Source organism: Ovis aries, chromosome 13 (assembly GCF_016772045.2).
Source record: "Ovis aries strain OAR_USU_Benz2616 breed Rambouillet chromosome 13, ARS-UI_Ramb_v3.0, whole genome shotgun sequence".
NCBI lineage: Eukaryota > Metazoa > Chordata > Mammalia > Artiodactyla > Bovidae > Ovis > Ovis aries.
This window is the reverse complement of record NC_056066.1, coordinates 76903169-76921201: the sequence shown is the minus strand read 5'-3', so window position 1 is coordinate 76921201 and position 18033 is coordinate 76903169. Positions and strand designations below refer to the sequence as shown.

Below are 18033 nucleotides of genomic sequence, written 5' to 3'. Positions count from 1 at the left end.
AAGCAGAAGGAAGGAGTTTAAAAGACCCACATGCATTATTTTTCTCCCATTAATTCCTCATCCAAGGGGCTACAGTTTATGCAGCAGGGGCTGGAACTGTTAACATCGGAAACACATTGGCATGAAATATATTTCATCCAGTTGCCGCACATGGAGCTTTTGTTGTTTTATGCCAGACAGCTTTTTCAGTTCTGGGTTTTCTTGGACTTCCACATGTTTTTTTGCTTCTTGTTTTATTTTTTTTTCTTGCAAGGAGTGGTGGGTCTTGTCACTGCCCCTTCATCTGAGTCCTGCTGTCTCCCTAGATAGGGCGTGCGCGGACCCAGAACTGAAATACAGGAAAAGTCTTAATAAAAGAGATCAGAGCTTGGCTTGCTGAGCTTTCGATGTGGGTGCTTCGGGTGGAGGTCTATGGACAGAGCCACAGTTGGATGTAAGATCAGCCCTTCCTGGAGCCGGCTGAAGTATCCACAGAAAGTGGGGGTGCTCCGTGGGATCCAGCCCCCATTGGTGGCCATCCCAACCTCCAGGTTGCTGTTTTCTCTTTGTAGAGGAGACAGCATACCTTTCACCTCTCATGTCTCCTCTGGAGCCTCCATCAAGCCCACGTCACAGTGAGTAGTGGATATTGCCGCTTCTTCCAGTGACAGATCCAGCTGTTTTCACACCGTGATTTTATGGATCTGTCTTCTCATGGCTGTATCCAGGGGCTCCAGTGATGGTCAGGCTCTTCCCATCTCCTGGCTCGGTTTTCCTCTCTGTCCGCCTTGTTCCCGGGAGGTTCCCTTCTCGTGGTGGCTGCACTGGCCTCCAACAGCCTCAGACCTGCATCTGATTAGCGTGGCCACGGGGGAGAAGAGAGTGTGTCTTTCCCTCCTGTGTCGTGTAAAGTCCCAGATCCAGGGCTCGTTGGGTCGGCTCCGGTCCCCCAGGGATCAAACTCACTGCTTCAGCGGTGAAAGTGCGGAGGCCTAACCACCGGGGAATCCCCTGCTTTCCCATGCTCTCCTAGAGCTGGGAGCTGTGGCTGGGAGATGGAAGGTTCTCGAACACGCCCTGGGAGCGGGCCTGGAGCGGCCTCGCTTGGACTCCATGACAAGGGAGAGGACGGGAAAACGGGGACCTGTCTCCTTGCTGTCTCCTGCTCGCCCCTTTCTTCCGCCACCGCCGGGGCCCGGGTTCTGACTCTTGAGCCAGGCTGAGCCAGAAAGGAGGCGTTGGCTGCAGTCATATTTCCTTGATGCCCTGGTCTGGCCTGGCGTTGGAGGCCCCGTGCCCACACCTCTGGAGACACGATGTGGCCACCCAGAGTGGACACCGGCAGGCGTCCTTTTGGTAAATGTGACGGGAGGGAAGGGGGTGACGGGGCCCCTGGCGGAAGCGGCGACTCCTCTGCTCTGACATCCTCTCTTCCAGGAAGCGCTCACCTCAGGCCCCGCTTCTGAAACCACACGGGGCTGGCTGGACGGATGCTGGGGAGAGGTCACCCGGCCTGGGCCTGGAGGGGCTTCCGCCACTGCTTTGCTGGGTGCCCGTGGCACACCCGCTCCCTTCTCTGCCCTCAGAGTCTAAGGAGTCCCCAGGGCCTGACTCTGCTCAGACGTTGCATGTTTGCTCTGAGAGCCTGCTTTGGGAGTGTTTATTCCCGCCTGGTCCTGTTTCTGGAGGGGCCCGTGGATGGGCTGGGTGCCCACCAGGTCCTGCCTTCTGGCTCTGTGACCTTGCACAAGAGTCCTCAGTCTCTTTCCCTGTGGCCTGAAGATAAACATGGTGCTGTTTCGTGGGCTTGCCTCCTGGCTCAGACAGTAAAGAGTCTGCCTTCGATGCAGGAGACCTGGGTTCCATCCCTGGGTCGGGAAGATCCTCTGAGGAAGAGAATGGCAACTCACTCCGGTATTCTTGCCTGGAGAATTCCACGGACAGAGGAGACTGGCAGGCTACCGTCCATGGGGTCGCAAAAGAGTTGGACACGACTGAGCAACTAACACACCTCATTGGGATGATTTGAGGATGAAATGACTTAAGAAATTGAAGTTTAGAACAGTGCTTGGCATACTCAGTAAATACTCAAATGCTAGCTATTATGATTACTACTATGACTACAACTTTCGCGGTTATTATTACTACATAGGAATAATAATAAATGTAAGAGCTATTATTAGTATGGAAATAACCATGATAAATAACATGTCCTTACCGACCACCATTTTTCCATTCATCATTCCATTTGATCCTGGCCACAACCTTCGGATCTGACTGTGATCCCATTTTATAGATGTGCACACTCAGCCCACTTGGACCCTCTGAGGTCTTACAGATGCAGATGGCTTCTTCTTGGTCATGTAGTTCTCCCGAGATGCTTGTGTGTGTGTGTGTGTGTGCGTGCGTGCTAAGTCCCTTCAGTCATGTCTGACTCTGTGCGACCCCATGGACTGTAGCTTGCCAGGTTCCTCTGACCATGGGATTCTCCAGGCAAGACTACTGGAGTGGGTTGCCATGCCCTCCTCCAGGGGATCTTCCCAACCCAGGGACTGAACCTGTGTCTCTTACATCTCCTGCATTGGCAGGCAGGTTCTTTACCACTAATGCCTCCTGGGAGACCCTCTCCGTGCACCCTCCCCCGACAAAGATGCTTAACAAGGAGCTTTTGGGTTCCTTCCAGAAAAACTCTTCTCTGGGCCAAGCAAGCCTTGTATGTTCATGAAGCTGTTCCACCTTGGATGTGGCTGTCAGGGTTTTCAACACCGTAGTCTGTCTATTTTGAACTTGACTCTGTTGTAGCTTACTAAGACAGAGTGTTAAGTTCTGAATAGGGCAGGAGCCTTCTTACCTCCCTCCTTTTGCATGTAAGACCTTTGTTAGTGCAGCTCAAGCTTCCATTAATTTTGAAGATACCCATACTTTATGCTTGTCTGGGATTGACTGGGACGTCTTTGGGATTCCAGATCCTTGCAGTCTCTCTGGGATTAGGAAGCAGTAGGGACTCTTGCAAATACAAGGGATGGAAAGACTAGCTCAAGCAGCCTTAATTAAAAAAAAAAAAAAAGGACGCCACACTTTCACTGCCAGGGCTGGGTTTGATCTCTGGTCTGGGAACTGAGATCCTGCAAACGGCATGATGTGGCCAAAAAAAAAAAAAAGGGGGGGGGCGCTCATGTAACTGAAACATATGTGGATCCATGATTTGAGGTATGGCTAGGTCCAGTTGTCATTAGGGGACTGCCAAACTCTTTCCCAAAGCTGCTGCACCATTTTATAGTTCTTCTTGCAATGTATGAAGATTCTAATTTCTCTCTATCCTCAGTAACACTAGGTATTGTCTTTTTGATTATAGCGATTCTAGAGGGTATGAAGTGTTATCTCATTGTGGTTTTGTTTTGGATTTCTGTAATGACTAATGATACTGAGCATCTTTTCATGCGTTTATTGGCCATTGGTGTATTGTCTTTGAGAAATGTCTATTTAAACCTTTTGCTTTTTTTTTTTTAAATGGAGTTATTTGTCTTTTTATTAAGTTGTAGGAGTTTTTTGTATATACGGAAAACAAGTTCCTTGTTAGATATATATTAATAATTTACACATTCTGTAGATTGTCTCTTCTGTTTCTTTATAGTCTTTGAAGCACAATGTTTTTAACTTTGCTCAAGTCCAGCTAATCTGATTTCTTTTAGTTGCCTATACATCTGGTGTCATAGCTAATAATGCTTTGCCTACCCCAAGGTCACAAAGATTTACACCGATGTTTTCTTCTAACAGTTTTATAGTTTCAGCTCTTACTTTTAGGTCTATGATCTGCTTTGAGTTAATTTTTGTGTACAGTGTGAGAAGGAGTCCAAGTTTTGTTTTTTTTTTTTTTGTATGTGGATACAGTTTTCCCAGCAGCATTTGTTGAAAAGACTGTTCTTTCCCCATTTAATTGTCTTAGCACTTTGTTAAACATTTACTGACCATAAGTGTAAGGATTTGTTTCTGGACTCTCAGTTCTTTTCCATTGATCTATTACCTGTCTGTAGCTGGTACAGTACCACTTCTTACAGTTTGGAGGTAGAGTGCAAGTAAAGGGTAAGTAAGGCATGTGCAAAGGCCCAGGGGCAGGAACAGGCCGTGAGTGTGTAGCTGGGCAGAGGAGCCCACACTCCCTTATGAGCAAAGAAAACAAAACTAGCACTTTTCCTTCAATTTTGGTCCAGCGAGAAGTCTGGTCGGAAGAGGCCCTGCTAAGTTTCAGTTCTCTGCCCAGCACTGATCTCAGGCAGGACAGACAGACAGAAAAGGGAACTAACCTTTCTCTCGTTTTCACTAGCTACTGGGTGTTGCCAGCCCCTCAGGGAACCCATCAGAGGAGGACCCCTGGGTTTCCTGGTTCATGTCTTGAGCATCTCTCGCCTGGACCAGTAGCCATTAGCCAGTCTTCTGGCTTTTATGTTCGTTTTATGTTCTCGCCAGTGCATCTTCCACTTGGCAGTCAGAGGGATTCTGTAAAGGCTAAATAAGTGGGATGTTGTTAGGCCTCAGCTAGCACCCGTCCTCCTCCGCCCATTGCTTCTCCGAGGCTCTTGAGAAGAACCTGAAGAGCACACCCCGGCCTTCCCTGATGTGTGTTTAGCTCATGCCTCCAACCTCATCACACGTCGTCTTCTTTCTCACTCTGCTGTGGCCTCCCTGGCCTGCTTGCTGTTTCTTGCTGCCTCAGGGCCTTTGCCTGTGTTCCTCTCTTGCCTGGAGTGTCGTTCCCACACATTCTTGGATGGCCCATGCCCTCACTTCGTTCAGGTCTCCATCTGGAGGCCCAGCTCCTCCAGACAGGCCGTTGCACCTCCCTCACTCTCTGTCCTCATTTCTCACCTGTCACTTATCCATCATAGAACTTGTATATTTATTAGGGAGGAAAGTATTCCTATTCAACTCTCAGAAAGGTTATAAAACAGTATAGCGGTTCAGAGCACTGACCCCAGAGCCAGACTGGTTAGGCCTCAATCTGCTCTGTGACCTCAGGCAGATGACTTGACCTCTCTGGGCTTCAGTCCTCACATGTGTCAAATGAGGGTGGAAACAGGAACCATTTCACGGGGCTGATGTGAGGGTTCCGGGAGTCTGACAAGAACGTACAGCCTCCCCGAGTGTTAGCTCTTGTTATTACTGTCAGTGGTTAACGCTCAACTTGTGGACTGTTCTCCCTTTGACCGTGAGCTCCCAGAGGGCTGTCCTGGGCTCAGTCTGTCTCTGTTGAGTTTGGGAACCAATGGAAATACATTCCCTGTGTAGGGTTGGCCAAAAAGTTTGTTTGGGTTTTCCTACATGCTATTAAAACCTGAACAAACATTTTGGCCAACCCAATGCAAAGTGCTCGATACTCAGTGACTGGCCTGCCTCTGCCTCACTTCCTCCTTGAAGCCTTTCCGGCCCACACTGTCCTTCCCCTTCTCTGATTTATCACAAGCCCTTTCACCACTTGGGGCTGTTGTCTGGGCCCCTCCCCCCCCCCCCCCCCCCCCCCCCCTCCCCTCCCCCCCCCCCCCCCTCCCCTCCCCCTCCCCTCTCTGTCTTCCCTGGATCACCTTTCCCGGCTCACTTGCCTCCAGAGAGAGGGCTCCATCTCCCCCTTTTGCTTCCCCACTAGCCCGTCCCTGGCCCAAGACAGGCTCTCGAAAACCCCCAGGGTCTGAGGTTACAGAACGTCTGGACCTTGGCACCGTTAGGATCTGCTCCTGTTCTTGCAAAGAAGAGATAAACGTGGCTAGAGGAGGGTCGTGTTTGGAGCTGGTGCTCCGCAGGGTACGCACCCGACACCTGGCCGGCCCATTGCTGCTCGTGGGCTCAGCTCACATGTCCTGGCCCGATCCTGGCCAGCGGAGACTCAGTGCTCACCGAGGCTGTCCTTTCCCAGCTGGGTGGCTTTTCCCGCAGTGTCTGATTTACCCCTCACCATGGGCTTCCCTGGTGGCTCAGCTGGTAAAGAATCCACCTGCAATGCGGGAGACCTGGGCTCCATCCCTGGGTCGGGAAGATTCCCTGGAGAAGGGATAGGGTACCCACTCCAGTATTCTTGGGCTTCCCTGGTGGCTCAGCTGGTAAAGAATCCACCTGCAATGTGGAGACCTAGGTTCAAGCCCTGGGTCGGGAAGATTCCCTGGAGAAGGGATAGGGTACCCACTCCAGTATTCATGGGCTTCCCCAGTGTCTCAGCTGGTAAAGAATCCACCTACAATGTGGAGACCTAGGTTCAATCCCTGGGTTTGGAAGATCCCCTGGAGAAGGGAAAGGCTACCCACTCCAGTATTCTGGCCTGGAGAATTCCATGGACTGTATAGTCCATGGGTTCGCAAAGAGTCGGACACAACTGAGCAACTTCACTCACTCACTCAACTCATGATAGACTCAATGGACGTGAGTTTGAGCAAACTCCAGGAGAGTGACGGACAGGGAGCCTGGCGTGCTGCGGTCCATGGGGTTGCAGAGTCGGGTACTACTGAGCGACTGAACACAACAACAAATGACTATAAGCAGAACCAGACGGCCAGGTTCAGATCCAGGTTCCTCCTCTTACTTCTCAGAGGCCTTGGTGCATCCTGCTGAGCCTCCGTCTCCTCATCTGTTAAACGGGATGATAACAGAACCTACCTCCCAGGCACAGGGTCGAGGCTCCATAGGCATTGGCTGCTGCCCGCAGTCCTTGTCACCACCTTCCTTCTCATCACTGGTTTTCTTTTCTCTTTTTAAAAAGTTTATTTATTTAGCTGTGTAGGGCCTTAGTTGTGGCACATGGTATCTTCGATCTTTGTTGCGGCAGATGAGATCTTTAGTTGCAGCTTGCGAACTTTTAGTTGAGGCATGTGGGATCTAGTTCCCTGACCAGGGCCCAAACCTGGGCCCCCAGCATTGGGAGCATGGAGTCTTAACCGCTGGACCACAGGGAAGTGCCATCACTGGTTTTCAGAGGATAAACCTGCAGCTCAGGGTGGAGGGCATCTGGGCCAAGGTCACCCAGCTGCGCAGGAGTGGAAATAGCCCTGGAGCCCACGTGTGGCTGTGTTGGGAACCATCTGGCTGGAGCGTCATATCTGTGATTTTTGAGAGAGTAGAGAGATGGAGAGATAGTGAAACATTCGGGCACGCTGAGGCCAGCTGATTAGAGAAAATTATCTGTGCCCGCCTGGTCCTGTTGGTTCGGCAGTACGGCCTGAAAATCTCCTCTGATATCTCGAGGCCTGGCTAGTCTCTGCGTCTCAGTTCTTATCACACTTCCTATGGGGCTGAAACCGTTGGATTAAGGCCTGCCTGTCCTCTGGAATGTCCCAGCCTGTGCTATGGAAAGATGGGAGAGGAGAGTGAGAAATGGTGGGGAGGGGCTGCAGATTCAGGCTCCTGACTGGCCTCTTCACATCTTTTTTCCATGTCCCTGTGAAGGTCAGCAGTTCTATTCTTTTTTTTTTTTTTTTTTTTTTAAGATTTCTTTCTTTCTTTTTTTTGATGTGCACCATTTTTAAACTCCTTATTGAATTTGTTACAGTATTACTTTTGTTGTTTATGTTCTGGTTTGGCCAGGAGGCATGTGGAATCTTAGCTCCCTGACCAGGGATCGAACCCATACCTGGAGGATTCGATATCCTGGAGGGCTCAACTGCTGGACCGCCAGGGAAGTCCCCAAGGTGTTCCTTACACCCATTTTACAGATGAGAAAGCTGGGGGCCCGGGAGGGGCAGTGTCTGTGACCTCCTCTGTGATCTACCAGACTCTGCCTCTGACTCACTCTCCTCCGCTCTCTCTGGTTTTCTCTCCTCCAGCCACACTGCCTCTGGGATGCTTTTGTTTTATACCCATTTTACAGATGAGAAAGCTGGGGGCCCAGGAGAGGCAGTGTCTGTGACCTCCTCTGTGATCTACCAGACTCTGCCTCTGACTCGCTCTCTTTCTCCTTCTCTCTCTGGTTTTCTCTCCTCCAGCCACACTGCCTCCGGGATATTTCTGTTTTATACCCATTTTACAGATGAGAAAGCTGGGGGCCTGGGAGGGGCAGTGTAGGTGACCTCCTCTGTGATCTACCAGACTCTGCCTCTGACTCACTCTCCTCCGCTCTCTCTGGTTTTCTCTCCTCCAGCCACACTGCCTCCGGGATGCTTCCCTTTCACAGCCCACATGCTCCCACTCTGCCCCTTTACATTTGTTGTTCCTGCTGCCAGGCATGCTCTCCCCCCAGATTTTTGCAGGAGTCCCTCCTTGGCTTTGTCCACACTCTGTTCAGATGTCAACCCCCTCGGAGGGACCTTCCCTGCCTTCCCTTTTTGAAAGAACACTACCTTGCCCAAGACCTTGTAGCCCCTTGTTCTGATGTGTCTTCATAATATTTGTCTAATCTTGTGTTATATACTTGATTTTTTTTTTAAAGCCCATCTTCTTTATTAGAATGTAATATCCACCAGGGGCTTCCCAGGTGACTCAGTGGGTAAAGAATCCTCCTGCACTGCAGCAGACATAGGAGACACGGGTTTGATCCCTGGGTAGGGAAGATCCCCAGAGGAGGGCATGACAACCCATTCCAGTATTCTTGCCTGGAGAATCCCATGGACAGAGGAGCCTGGTGGGCTACAGTCCGTAGGGTCACAGAGAGCCCGACACGACTGAAGCGACTGAGTATGCACTCATGCAATATCCACCAGATGAAGAATTTTTCTAGTTTATTAACAGTGTATCCCCCAGAATGCTGCCTGTTTTGGAGGAGCTGCTCAGGGGACGTTTATTGAATGCGTGAATGAATGACTGAGGTTCCCCAGCTCCAGGTCCCAGTTTGTCCAGAGCAGAGCTGGGACTTGGCTCAGACCTGGGTGATCTGGAGGCCATTTGGTGCCCTCTGGGTTGATGTCGCTCATTGCTGCCCTCTCCTCTAACCTAGGAGCTGGCCAAGAGGACCCCTGGCAAGCACCCAGACCACCCGGCAGTCCAGAGCGCCCTGCAGGCCATGAAGACCGTCTGCTCCAACATCAATGAGACCAAGCGGCAGATGGAGAAGCTCGAGGCTCTGGAGCAGCTGCAGTCACACATTGAAGGCTGGGAGGTGTGTCTGGGGCAGAAGGAACCTTCTGGGCTGGAGACAGACCCAGGCTGGGGGAGTGCACAGCTGTGGGTTCACACTGCCGTCTGGGCACCAGCTTTAGCCTGTGGCATATTTTGTTTGGCCTGCATGTTGCTTGCAAAAAAAAGTTTAATTATTTTTCAGGGAGGTCCACATAAAAGTATAGATTTCAAGTTTTTCTTAAAAAAAAAAATTGGTAACCCTGGCCCCCCATTTTGCGTGGCATCAGCCATACCCCACCCCCAATCACTTCTTCACGTTTCCTGACCTGCCTGGTGTCCTTTGAGCTTTCGATGCCAAGGTCAAGGGTAGTGTTTAAGAGTTCACTCCAGGACAGAATTCTGGCTTTAACACTCCTTTACGGTGGCTTTAGGCAAATGTCTTAACTTCTCTGAGCCACGCTTTATCTATAGCTGTATGTAGTAGGTACTCAATGAATGGTAGGTATGGCTGTTACTGGGCTTCCCGGGTGGCTCAGTGGTAAAGAATCTGCCTGCAATGCAGAAGGTGCAGGAGACACGGGTTCGATCTCTGGGTGGGGATGATGCCCTGGAGGAGGGCATGGCAACCCATTCCAGTATTCTTGCCTAGAGAGTCCCGTGGGCAGAGGAGCCCGGTGGGCTGTGGTCCAGGGGGTCGCCAAGAGTCAGACACGATGGAAAGCGACTTAGCACAAGCACATGGATGTTCCTGGGGTCATGATTATTAGGGGATGGGATTCTTGATCTCTTCTGTTGTGGCTTCCTGAAGTTATTAGAGCCTTCCTGAAAATCTGTAGAAGGAAATGGGAAAATCTGGATAAATAAGAAAGTTAATATCTGAGTAAGTACAGCTGGAATATGGGAGATTGAGACTAAAGGGGAAAGACTCTTGGACATAGATTTTTCTCTGAATCACCGGCCTCAGACCGTTTGGCTTTTCTGGCACTTGCCTTGGTCGGGGTTTCCACTGCATCTCCCTGCGGTGTGTGTGTGTGTGCGTTCTGTCGCTCAGTCGTATTCGACTCTTTGTGACACCATGGACTGCAGCCTGCCAGGTTCCTCTGTCCGTGGAATTTTTCAGTCAAGTATATTGGAGTGGGTTGCCATCGCCTCCTCCAGGGAACCTTCCCAACCCAGGGACTGAACCCACACCTCTTGTGTTTCCTGCATTAGCAGGCAGATTCGTTACCACTTGCGCCTCCTGGAACGCTTTCCCTATGTTGGGGAGTCCTAAATGAGACTATATGGCTGGGAGGCCGAGGGTGTGGCTGCAGAGGGGAGAGGCCTGTGATCAGGAAGGAGGTGGGTGGTTGTGCATTAGTGTTTATCATGTGCCCACTCGCCTTCCTGCCCAGCTGAGGCTGGAGAACAAATAATGGCATTTCTCAGACTCCCTGAGATGGGATGGGGTTGGCCAAGATCAGATCCAGCTGCGTGAGATTTGGAAGGCAGGGCTGGGACAGAGGTCACCCTTCTGCTCTTGCAGCTAAGCACAGTCGTGATTGTGTTGGCTCTCTGTGATCGCATTTGCAGAGGGCCCAGCTTCCAGCTTCTGGGTGTCAAGGGGAAGGGCTCTGTTGTGCTGTTGGTGGTGTGTGTCTGGCAGGACAGGGTGGCTTTGTAGCTGATGGTTAAGGCTACATCACCTGAGGCCTGGCAGCAGCAGCTTGGGCAGCATTTCCTGAGAGTACCAGCTTGGGCGGGCTTCCCCATTGGCTCGAGAGTAAAGAATCCACGTGCAGGGTAGCAGACGCGGGTTTGATCCCTGGGTTGGAACGATCCCCTGGAGGAGGGCATGGCACCCCACTCCAGTGCTCTTAACTGGAGACTCCCAAGGACAGAGAAGCCTGGTGGGCTGTACAGTTTATGGGGCCGTGAAGAGTCAGACACGACTGAAGCGACTGAGCACGCTCACGCCAGCTTGGGCGGGCGGGGGTCTGACGGTCCCTTTCCCCAGTTAGGGCAGGGGCAGTGGCTCCCCTGCAGGGCCAGTTCTGCAGGGTTCTTGGTTTTCTGGCAGCTGTAATTCTAGGCTGCTCTAGCCCCTCCAAGAATTGAGTAAGGCCCTCATTTTTTTCTGCTTGGTTTCTGTTCCTGCAACTGAAAATTGTGTCAGTTAGGGTGTTCCCTCTAAGGAATCTTGTTTCACCTTCATGATGCCAGAGCTCTGATTTGGTTTCTTGTGACCCTCCGTGGTTCCATGATGGCGCAGCTCCAGGTATCATCTGACACAAATCAGAAGGAGATGGGACCCAGTTCTTCTCCCTAGTGGAGGAAAACCTTTCCCAGAAGCCCCAGAAGGACTTACTTTTCCATCTCATTGGCCAGAAATCAGTCACTTGGCTACTTTCACCAAATATGCTAACCTGAAGTGTATATACAGTGGACATGTTTAAATATCTGTTGTTTGGGCTTCAAGTTTCCTGGCAGCCAAGGTAAAAAGAGCAGGACACATCAGTTACTTAGCGTTCATTTGTCAAAAAAGGAAGAAGCTGGGAAATTCTCGACATCCAGCTAGAAAGAAAATTTCTCACGTGGGCCCCTGTAAGGAGAGCATTAAGCAAGCAGTTTGGCAGCCAGACCAGAAGTGATTTCCAGATGCCTTCTGGTAAATGCCTAGGGAAATAGAAACTAAGGGTCTCTGAGGCTCTTTTGACCCTGAAAAATCTGCAGTTTGAGAATGGCCCTTATTTTGATCAGCGTTGCTGGGTGCAGGAGGAAATAAAGTGACCCAGAGTAAGAGTTGCTGGCAATTACTGAGCACATGTTATGCATTATTCTAGCACTGGAAGAGAGGGCTGTTGCTCTCCCCATTTCACAGAGTAGAAAACTGAGGTGCAGGCTCTTGACTTTGGATCCAGCCTTTTAACTTACAGATGATCCTGCATTAAGCACGTCTGTCTTATTCTCCTGGCCTCATTTCCCCCTACTTGTCTAATTTTGGGCTTCCCTTGTGGTTCAGTTGGTAAAGAATCTGCCCTCAATGCAGGAGACCCAGGTTCGATCCCTTGGATCGAAAGATTCCTTGGAGAAAGAAATGGGAATCCACTCAAGTATACTTGCCTAGAGAATTTCATGGACAGAGGAGCCTGGTGGACTGTAGTCCATGAGGTCACAAAGAGTCAGACACGACTGAGCAACCACGCTTTCACTTTTACTTGTCTAATTTCAGAGATAGTATCTTTAAAGTTGTCTCCTGGTGTCATTTTGTCAATAAAGTGAAGCATAGAACACAGGTGATTTTAGAAAAATGTGACATAGTGTTCTGTATAGTAGGAAGGTTTTCAGGTTTGATCCTCAGAGTGTACTTGGGAAAATAATATGTTCCAGCTAAAACAAATAATGTTTAACTGTGGAGCTGCTTGCGATAACTTCATGCCATCAGCAGTTAGCACCTCAGGGGGCTGGATGACTTAGGGCAGCTTTCACAGTGAACAAAGGTGGTTGCAGGTCCTGATTTTTTATTCTCGTCTTGATACTTTCTAGTCTGTTTGACCTCTTGCCCATCTGATTAGATAGCTGTCCTCTCTCTCGCAATATGGCTGGCAAGGGACTTGTTTCCGGAGGAGGCCGATCTTGTCTTGGCTACTCTCTTGCTGTGTGCTCATTAGTTTGATCTCCGATCTGTGGTTTTTTTTGGCCTGATCCTCTATAAGCCAATTGTCCGTTTTAGTTGTGGGACTGGTTTAGTTAAAACCAGATAAGGTAATCCATAAATCCATTTTATTGAGCACCAGGAAATGGGAGTATGTCACAACAGTGTGGAAGTAAGCATATGGGCCCACCCCCTCTGCTTGGAGGGGTGCCTTTGCCTCAGTTTCCTTATCTGATAAGTTTGGATAGTGGCAGGAGGCCACACAGGTCACTTGAGGATTTGGGGATTAGATGAATGCAAAGCACTCAGAACAGTGTTTTTTTTTATTTTATTGGTTCAGAGTAAATACTCCATAAACGTCAGGAAGAGCCGTGGCTGCAAAGCAGGATTTCTTGTTTGATTTTTTTAGATGAGAAAGCATCATGCAGCTTTGGCAGGGCTCATACCAGTGTGGGCTGACGCTCCTGCAAAGGGATGCTCCACAGACTTCCGTGAGAAGCTCACAGTTGTAAAAAGACATGCATGGTCTTAATAAGAAAAAGAGAGGACACACCATTCTTGCTGGTTCTGGAAGCCCTGGTTTAAGAGACTGTCCACGGCTCACTCCCCCAAAGAGGGACAGTGGGAAAGAAGTGTGAGGAAAACATAAAGTTAAAAAGAGAGACCATAAATAGAAATTCTTGTATGTTCTTCCCACCCTCTCTGGGATGCCTTGTGCTCTTGCCCCTCTGAAGACTCCTGCTGTAGGCCAACAGATGCACCAAAACGCTTCAGGTCCCCGTCTAGGAGGAGCACAGGAGGCAGAGGGGAGTGGGCGCGGCAGTAGGGCCACCTGTCTGGGTTCAGGTCTCAGCTTACCCACTCACTAGCTGTATCATTGTGAAAGCCGCTCCGTCGTGTCTGACTCTTTGCGAACCCACGGGCTATACAGTCCATGGAATTCTCCAGGCCACAATACTGAAGTGGGTAGCCTCTCCCTTCTCCAGGGGATCTTCCCAGCCCAGGGATCGAACCCAGGTCTCCCACAACGCAGGTGGATTCTTTACCAGCTTAGGGATTGAACCCAGGTCTCCCGCAATGGGGGCAGATTCTTTACCAGCTGAGCCACCAGGGAAGCCCAAGAATACTGGAGTGGGTAGCCTATCCCTTCTCTAGGGGATCTCCCAGACCCAGGAATCGAACCAGGGTCTCCTGCTTTGCAGGCGGATTCTTTACCAGCTGAGCTACCAGGCAAGCCTGGACTAGCTGTGTGACCTTGGACAAGTCACTTCACTGTTCTGTGCCTTTGTTTCCTAAAGTGAAACTCCGTTTCTGTAAAGTGAACGTTGTAAGGATTAGTGGAGTTCTGTGAGATGCTTAGAAACCGGAGTTGGAGGGTGATAAGCTGTGTGCCTGTGTTAGCTTTCGCCCTCTTCTCTTCATGGCGCTTTACTTCTGCTCTGTCTGAAGGAGGCCTGCAGCCCTGACTGGCGGACACCCTGGTGCTCAGCCTCTTTGTGTGTATCTGGCCCTTAGCCTCAGCCCTGACCTGGGTTCAAGGATTCCAGGGAGACTGTCAGCTGGGCTTCTTTCTTAGCAGGGCTGGGGTGGAAGGGGCCTCCCTCTGCAGTGTCCTGGGCACTTCAGATGCCGTTTCCTGCGTGGCCCTTGGCCGAGACCAGGGAGGCAACTTCCCAGGCTGGGCGTGCTTCTTCTGTGCGGCCCCCTAGCCTTGGTCTGGGTCTGCGTGGCCTCTGGGCTCTTGGTCCTTACAGCCGGGCCCAGTAGTAGGTTCCTATAGAAGCAGCCTTCCACCCTGAAGGGCGATGGGCATGACAGCATTTTGGTTCCCTTCACTTTGGTGTCAGCTGGTGCTCTGTATCTTACCTATCTGAGTATAGTTACCCTTTACTCTGAGTATAGTTATTCTAAAATACTATACATTTGAATGCTTCCCTGGTGGCTCAGATGATTAAGATGCGCCTCCAGTGTGGGAGGCCTGGGTTCAATCCCTGGGTCGGGAAGGTCCCCTGGAGGAGGGCACGGGCACCCGCTCCATATTCTTGCCTGGAGAATCCCCATGGACAGAGGAGCCTGGCGGGCTACAGTCCATGGGGTCGCAAAGAGTCGGACACGACTGAGCGAGGAAGCACAGCACGTGCAAGCAGCCCAAATCCCCTTTGGAGCCTGGAGGGACTGGTAGGCGGGCACGAGAGAGGTGGGCAGAGGAGACAGGAGCACCGGGTCTCGAAGGAAGTGTCGCGCTGCCGTCTGCTCTGAGCTGCCCTGTGGGCCACGGATGGACTCTCATCACCGGGGAGTCGTGCTCTCCCAGTTTGCACGGATGCTGAGGCTCCAGGGGCCGCTTTTGCCCCTATACCCTTGGAGCGGCAGGCACACTACCTTGCTGGGTCTCTGTGCTGTGGGCGTCACGTATCTGCTGGCGGCACACAAGCGTCCAGGCGGTGATTTCTGTTAACGGGTATGTGCTTGTGTCCTGGGCTGCGCAGCCCTTGACTGCAAAGAAGTTGGTTTCCCAAGACTCAGAGGGGGCTCTCTGGCAGCACTGGGGGAATGGATTTGTTGTTTCCAGCTGCCCCATGGGCACCAAGCAAACCCGCTCTGATAGCAACGGAGGGAATTGCGGCGGGCAGTTAGCAGACAGTCTCATTTCTGAGTTGCCAAAACCAGTTCCTCTTGCTGGGTCTCAGAAATAATTGAGATAGCAGGCCTCTCTGGGGTAGGAACTTGTCGCTCCTGGGTATTGAGTGTCTGGGGAAGGAGATTCTGTGAAGAATCCCCACTCTTTCCCCCCTCAGTTCATTTCCAGGCAGAGACAGCATCTTGTCTCTTGGTTTCTTGCTACTTTGTGATCTGCAGGTCTGTAATGAATTTCCCCTAAAATAAACACTTCCCTGTCATATCCCCTGGGCCTCAGTGTCAGAGGCCCCACCTGTGGATGGGGCCTCCATCCTTATCTTGATGTATTTAAAGTACATCAAGCACTTAAAGTTGGAGGCTCTGCAAAAGAGAGACGTTAATGATTTAAGTGAGATAAAAATCTTGGGGTTTCCCTGGCAGTCCAGTGGTTCGGGCGCAGGACTTCCACTGCAGGGGGCACAGGTTCGATCCCTGGTCAGGGAACTGCAATCGGGCGTGCCGTGCACTGCAGCCAAAACGAGAGCAGCAACAGAGCAACCCGCCCAGTGGTTTATTTCTCAGTAGCGATGCAGGCTGAGGGTGGGGCGGCCCTGCTCCGCTCGGACCCTGGCCCCTTCCCGTGTTGTCCTCTGCCGTCTGCTACAGCGGGTCCTGCCACTGTGGCCGCCTTCCAGTCTAGGCAAGAGGCGATAAGGGAGGAACGGGAGGGAGGCGGTTTTCTCTCAAGAAAAGGATGTAGAAGCGGGGCACGCTGGCCAGAATATCATCACAAGACCACACCTGGCACGAGGGATGCTGAGACATGGAGTCTGTGGTTGGGCAGCCACCTGCCAGCTGAAACCGCCTTTCTCGGATGGAAGAGGAGCATGGGTCTGAGACTCCCCCCTCCCCAGGGGCTCCTGCCCTCCAAGGTCTCTTTCCCGCTTGCTCTCTCATCACTATAAGATCTCTCTCCCCCGGGCCCTGGTCCCCGCAGAGCTCCAGATGAACCTGTGTGGTCCTTGGCTCCGAGGACTCCTTCCAGCAGGGACCTCGCCCCATCCGTATCCTCAGCCTCTTTATCTTCACCATCCTCCCAGGCCTCCCCTGTGCCTTTCCTGACCACACTGCTTGAGCCCCACGAAGGTTCAGTGCACCCCACGCACACCCAGCATCTTGGTTATTTAGCACAGATGACCAGGTAGAATTCAGAAACGGTTCCCATCTCTTCTCGCATCCCCAGTGCTCTCAGAATCCTTCCCCTGGTGGTGTTCACCCCCTGGTGGGGTTGGTCACTTGTTCTGCAAGCATTTGTTGAGCACCTACTGTGTGCCAGAGTGTGTGGGAGGGGCTAGAAGTACAGTGGCAGATGGTTGATAGATGCTTGATAATGCTTCCGTCCTTAGGAAAGTGGCATTCTTTATATGTACACAGTGAATTCTGCCAGTATTTAAAAAACGTTTATGTATTTACTTGGCTGTTCTCGGTCTTGCGGCACGCAGGAGCTTTAGGTGTGGTATGCGAACTCTTAGTTGCGGCATGTAGGATCTAGTTCCCCGACCAGGGCACGAACCTGGACCCCTTGCGTGGGGAGCTTGGTGTCTTAGCTGCTGGACCACCAGAGAAGTCCCAGAGGTGGCATCCTCATGGAGGGAATAAAGTAACAAGACGCAAATAAATAAGCGGGAAGGGGATTGGCAAAAAACCCAACCAAACAAAACACAGCAAAACCTATAACAAAACACAGCCTGGGCCGTGTGGGGTGAGTGAGTCCTTCCACCTCTCCAGGTCCCAGGGCCCCTCTCTGAGCAGCGGTCGTCTCTGTATGCTCCCACCAGCATTATTCTGGCACATGCCCCAGAGGGAAGCCTTCGATCGGGTGGTACTAGGTTTCTGTCTGCTCACCTCCAGTGGTGCACTGAGATTTTGGGGGTGTGAGGGAGGCAGGGGCAGGTCTGTCTCTGGGAACAAAGAGGGGTATTCCCAAGGGCTGTCCTGGATTCACCAGCTCATGCCCTGCACCCTCGCCCCATTGCTCTCCTAGGGCTCCAACCTCACCGACATCTGCACCCAGCTCCTCCTGCAAGGGACTTTGTTAAAAATCTCTGCGGGCAACATCCAGGAGAGAGCTTTCTTCCTCTTCGACAACCTGCTGGTCTATTGCAAGCGGAAATCCAGGTGAGTGGCTGGAGGCGGGGCCAGGCTGGGATCCGGTTGCACTCTTGACAGTTTCCCCCTAGGGCCGCTGGGCCTCCCTTTTCTCCAAGTTGAGGGATTTGTTCTCGATCAGTATTCTCCAGGAATATAGGTTATTTAAAATTTTCTAGTAGTCGCATTTAGAAAAGCAAAAAGAGGTAGGTGGAATGAATTTAAATAATATATTTTATTTACCCCGGTATATCCCCAAATATTATTATTCTACCTAATCAGTTTAAAAAATTGAGTGAATAGATATTTTGCATTCTTTTAGAAAAATGGACGCTAAAGCTTCAAAATCTAGTGTGTCTGTTACGCTTACAGCACGTCTCAGTTTGTGCTAGCGACCTTTTAAGTGCTCGGTAGTCATGTATGGCTTGTGGCTGCTGTAGTGGACAGTGTAGATTGAGGCGGTCATGGAGTTTGGAGATTTTTTGTGGCACTCGCATCCTGTGATTCTAAGATCCAAAGATAGATGGTTTGAGGGGAGGGGGTCCTTCTCCTGTTACAGTTTTTTGAGGGAAACATAGTGTCTTTGTCATCCTTGTTTCTTTCATTGGAGCTTCTTAAAC

The 18033-nt window shown here is 51.0% G+C and overlaps 1 protein-coding gene across 1 annotated transcript in view; it reads left to right on the top strand.

Moving 5' to 3' along the window:
• The window catches only part of PREX1 (phosphatidylinositol-3,4,5-trisphosphate dependent Rac exchange factor 1), a 180530-nt gene that overhangs the window by 100924 nt on the left and 61573 nt on the right, over window positions 1-18033 (top strand). Inside the window, exons 6-7 of the mRNA XM_027977300.2 lie at window positions 8891-9052; window positions 17310-17443. Coding sequence (XP_027833101.2) covers window positions 8891-9052; window positions 17310-17443 — 296 coding nt within the window. The remainder of the gene's footprint in view (window positions 1-8890; window positions 9053-17309; window positions 17444-18033) is intronic.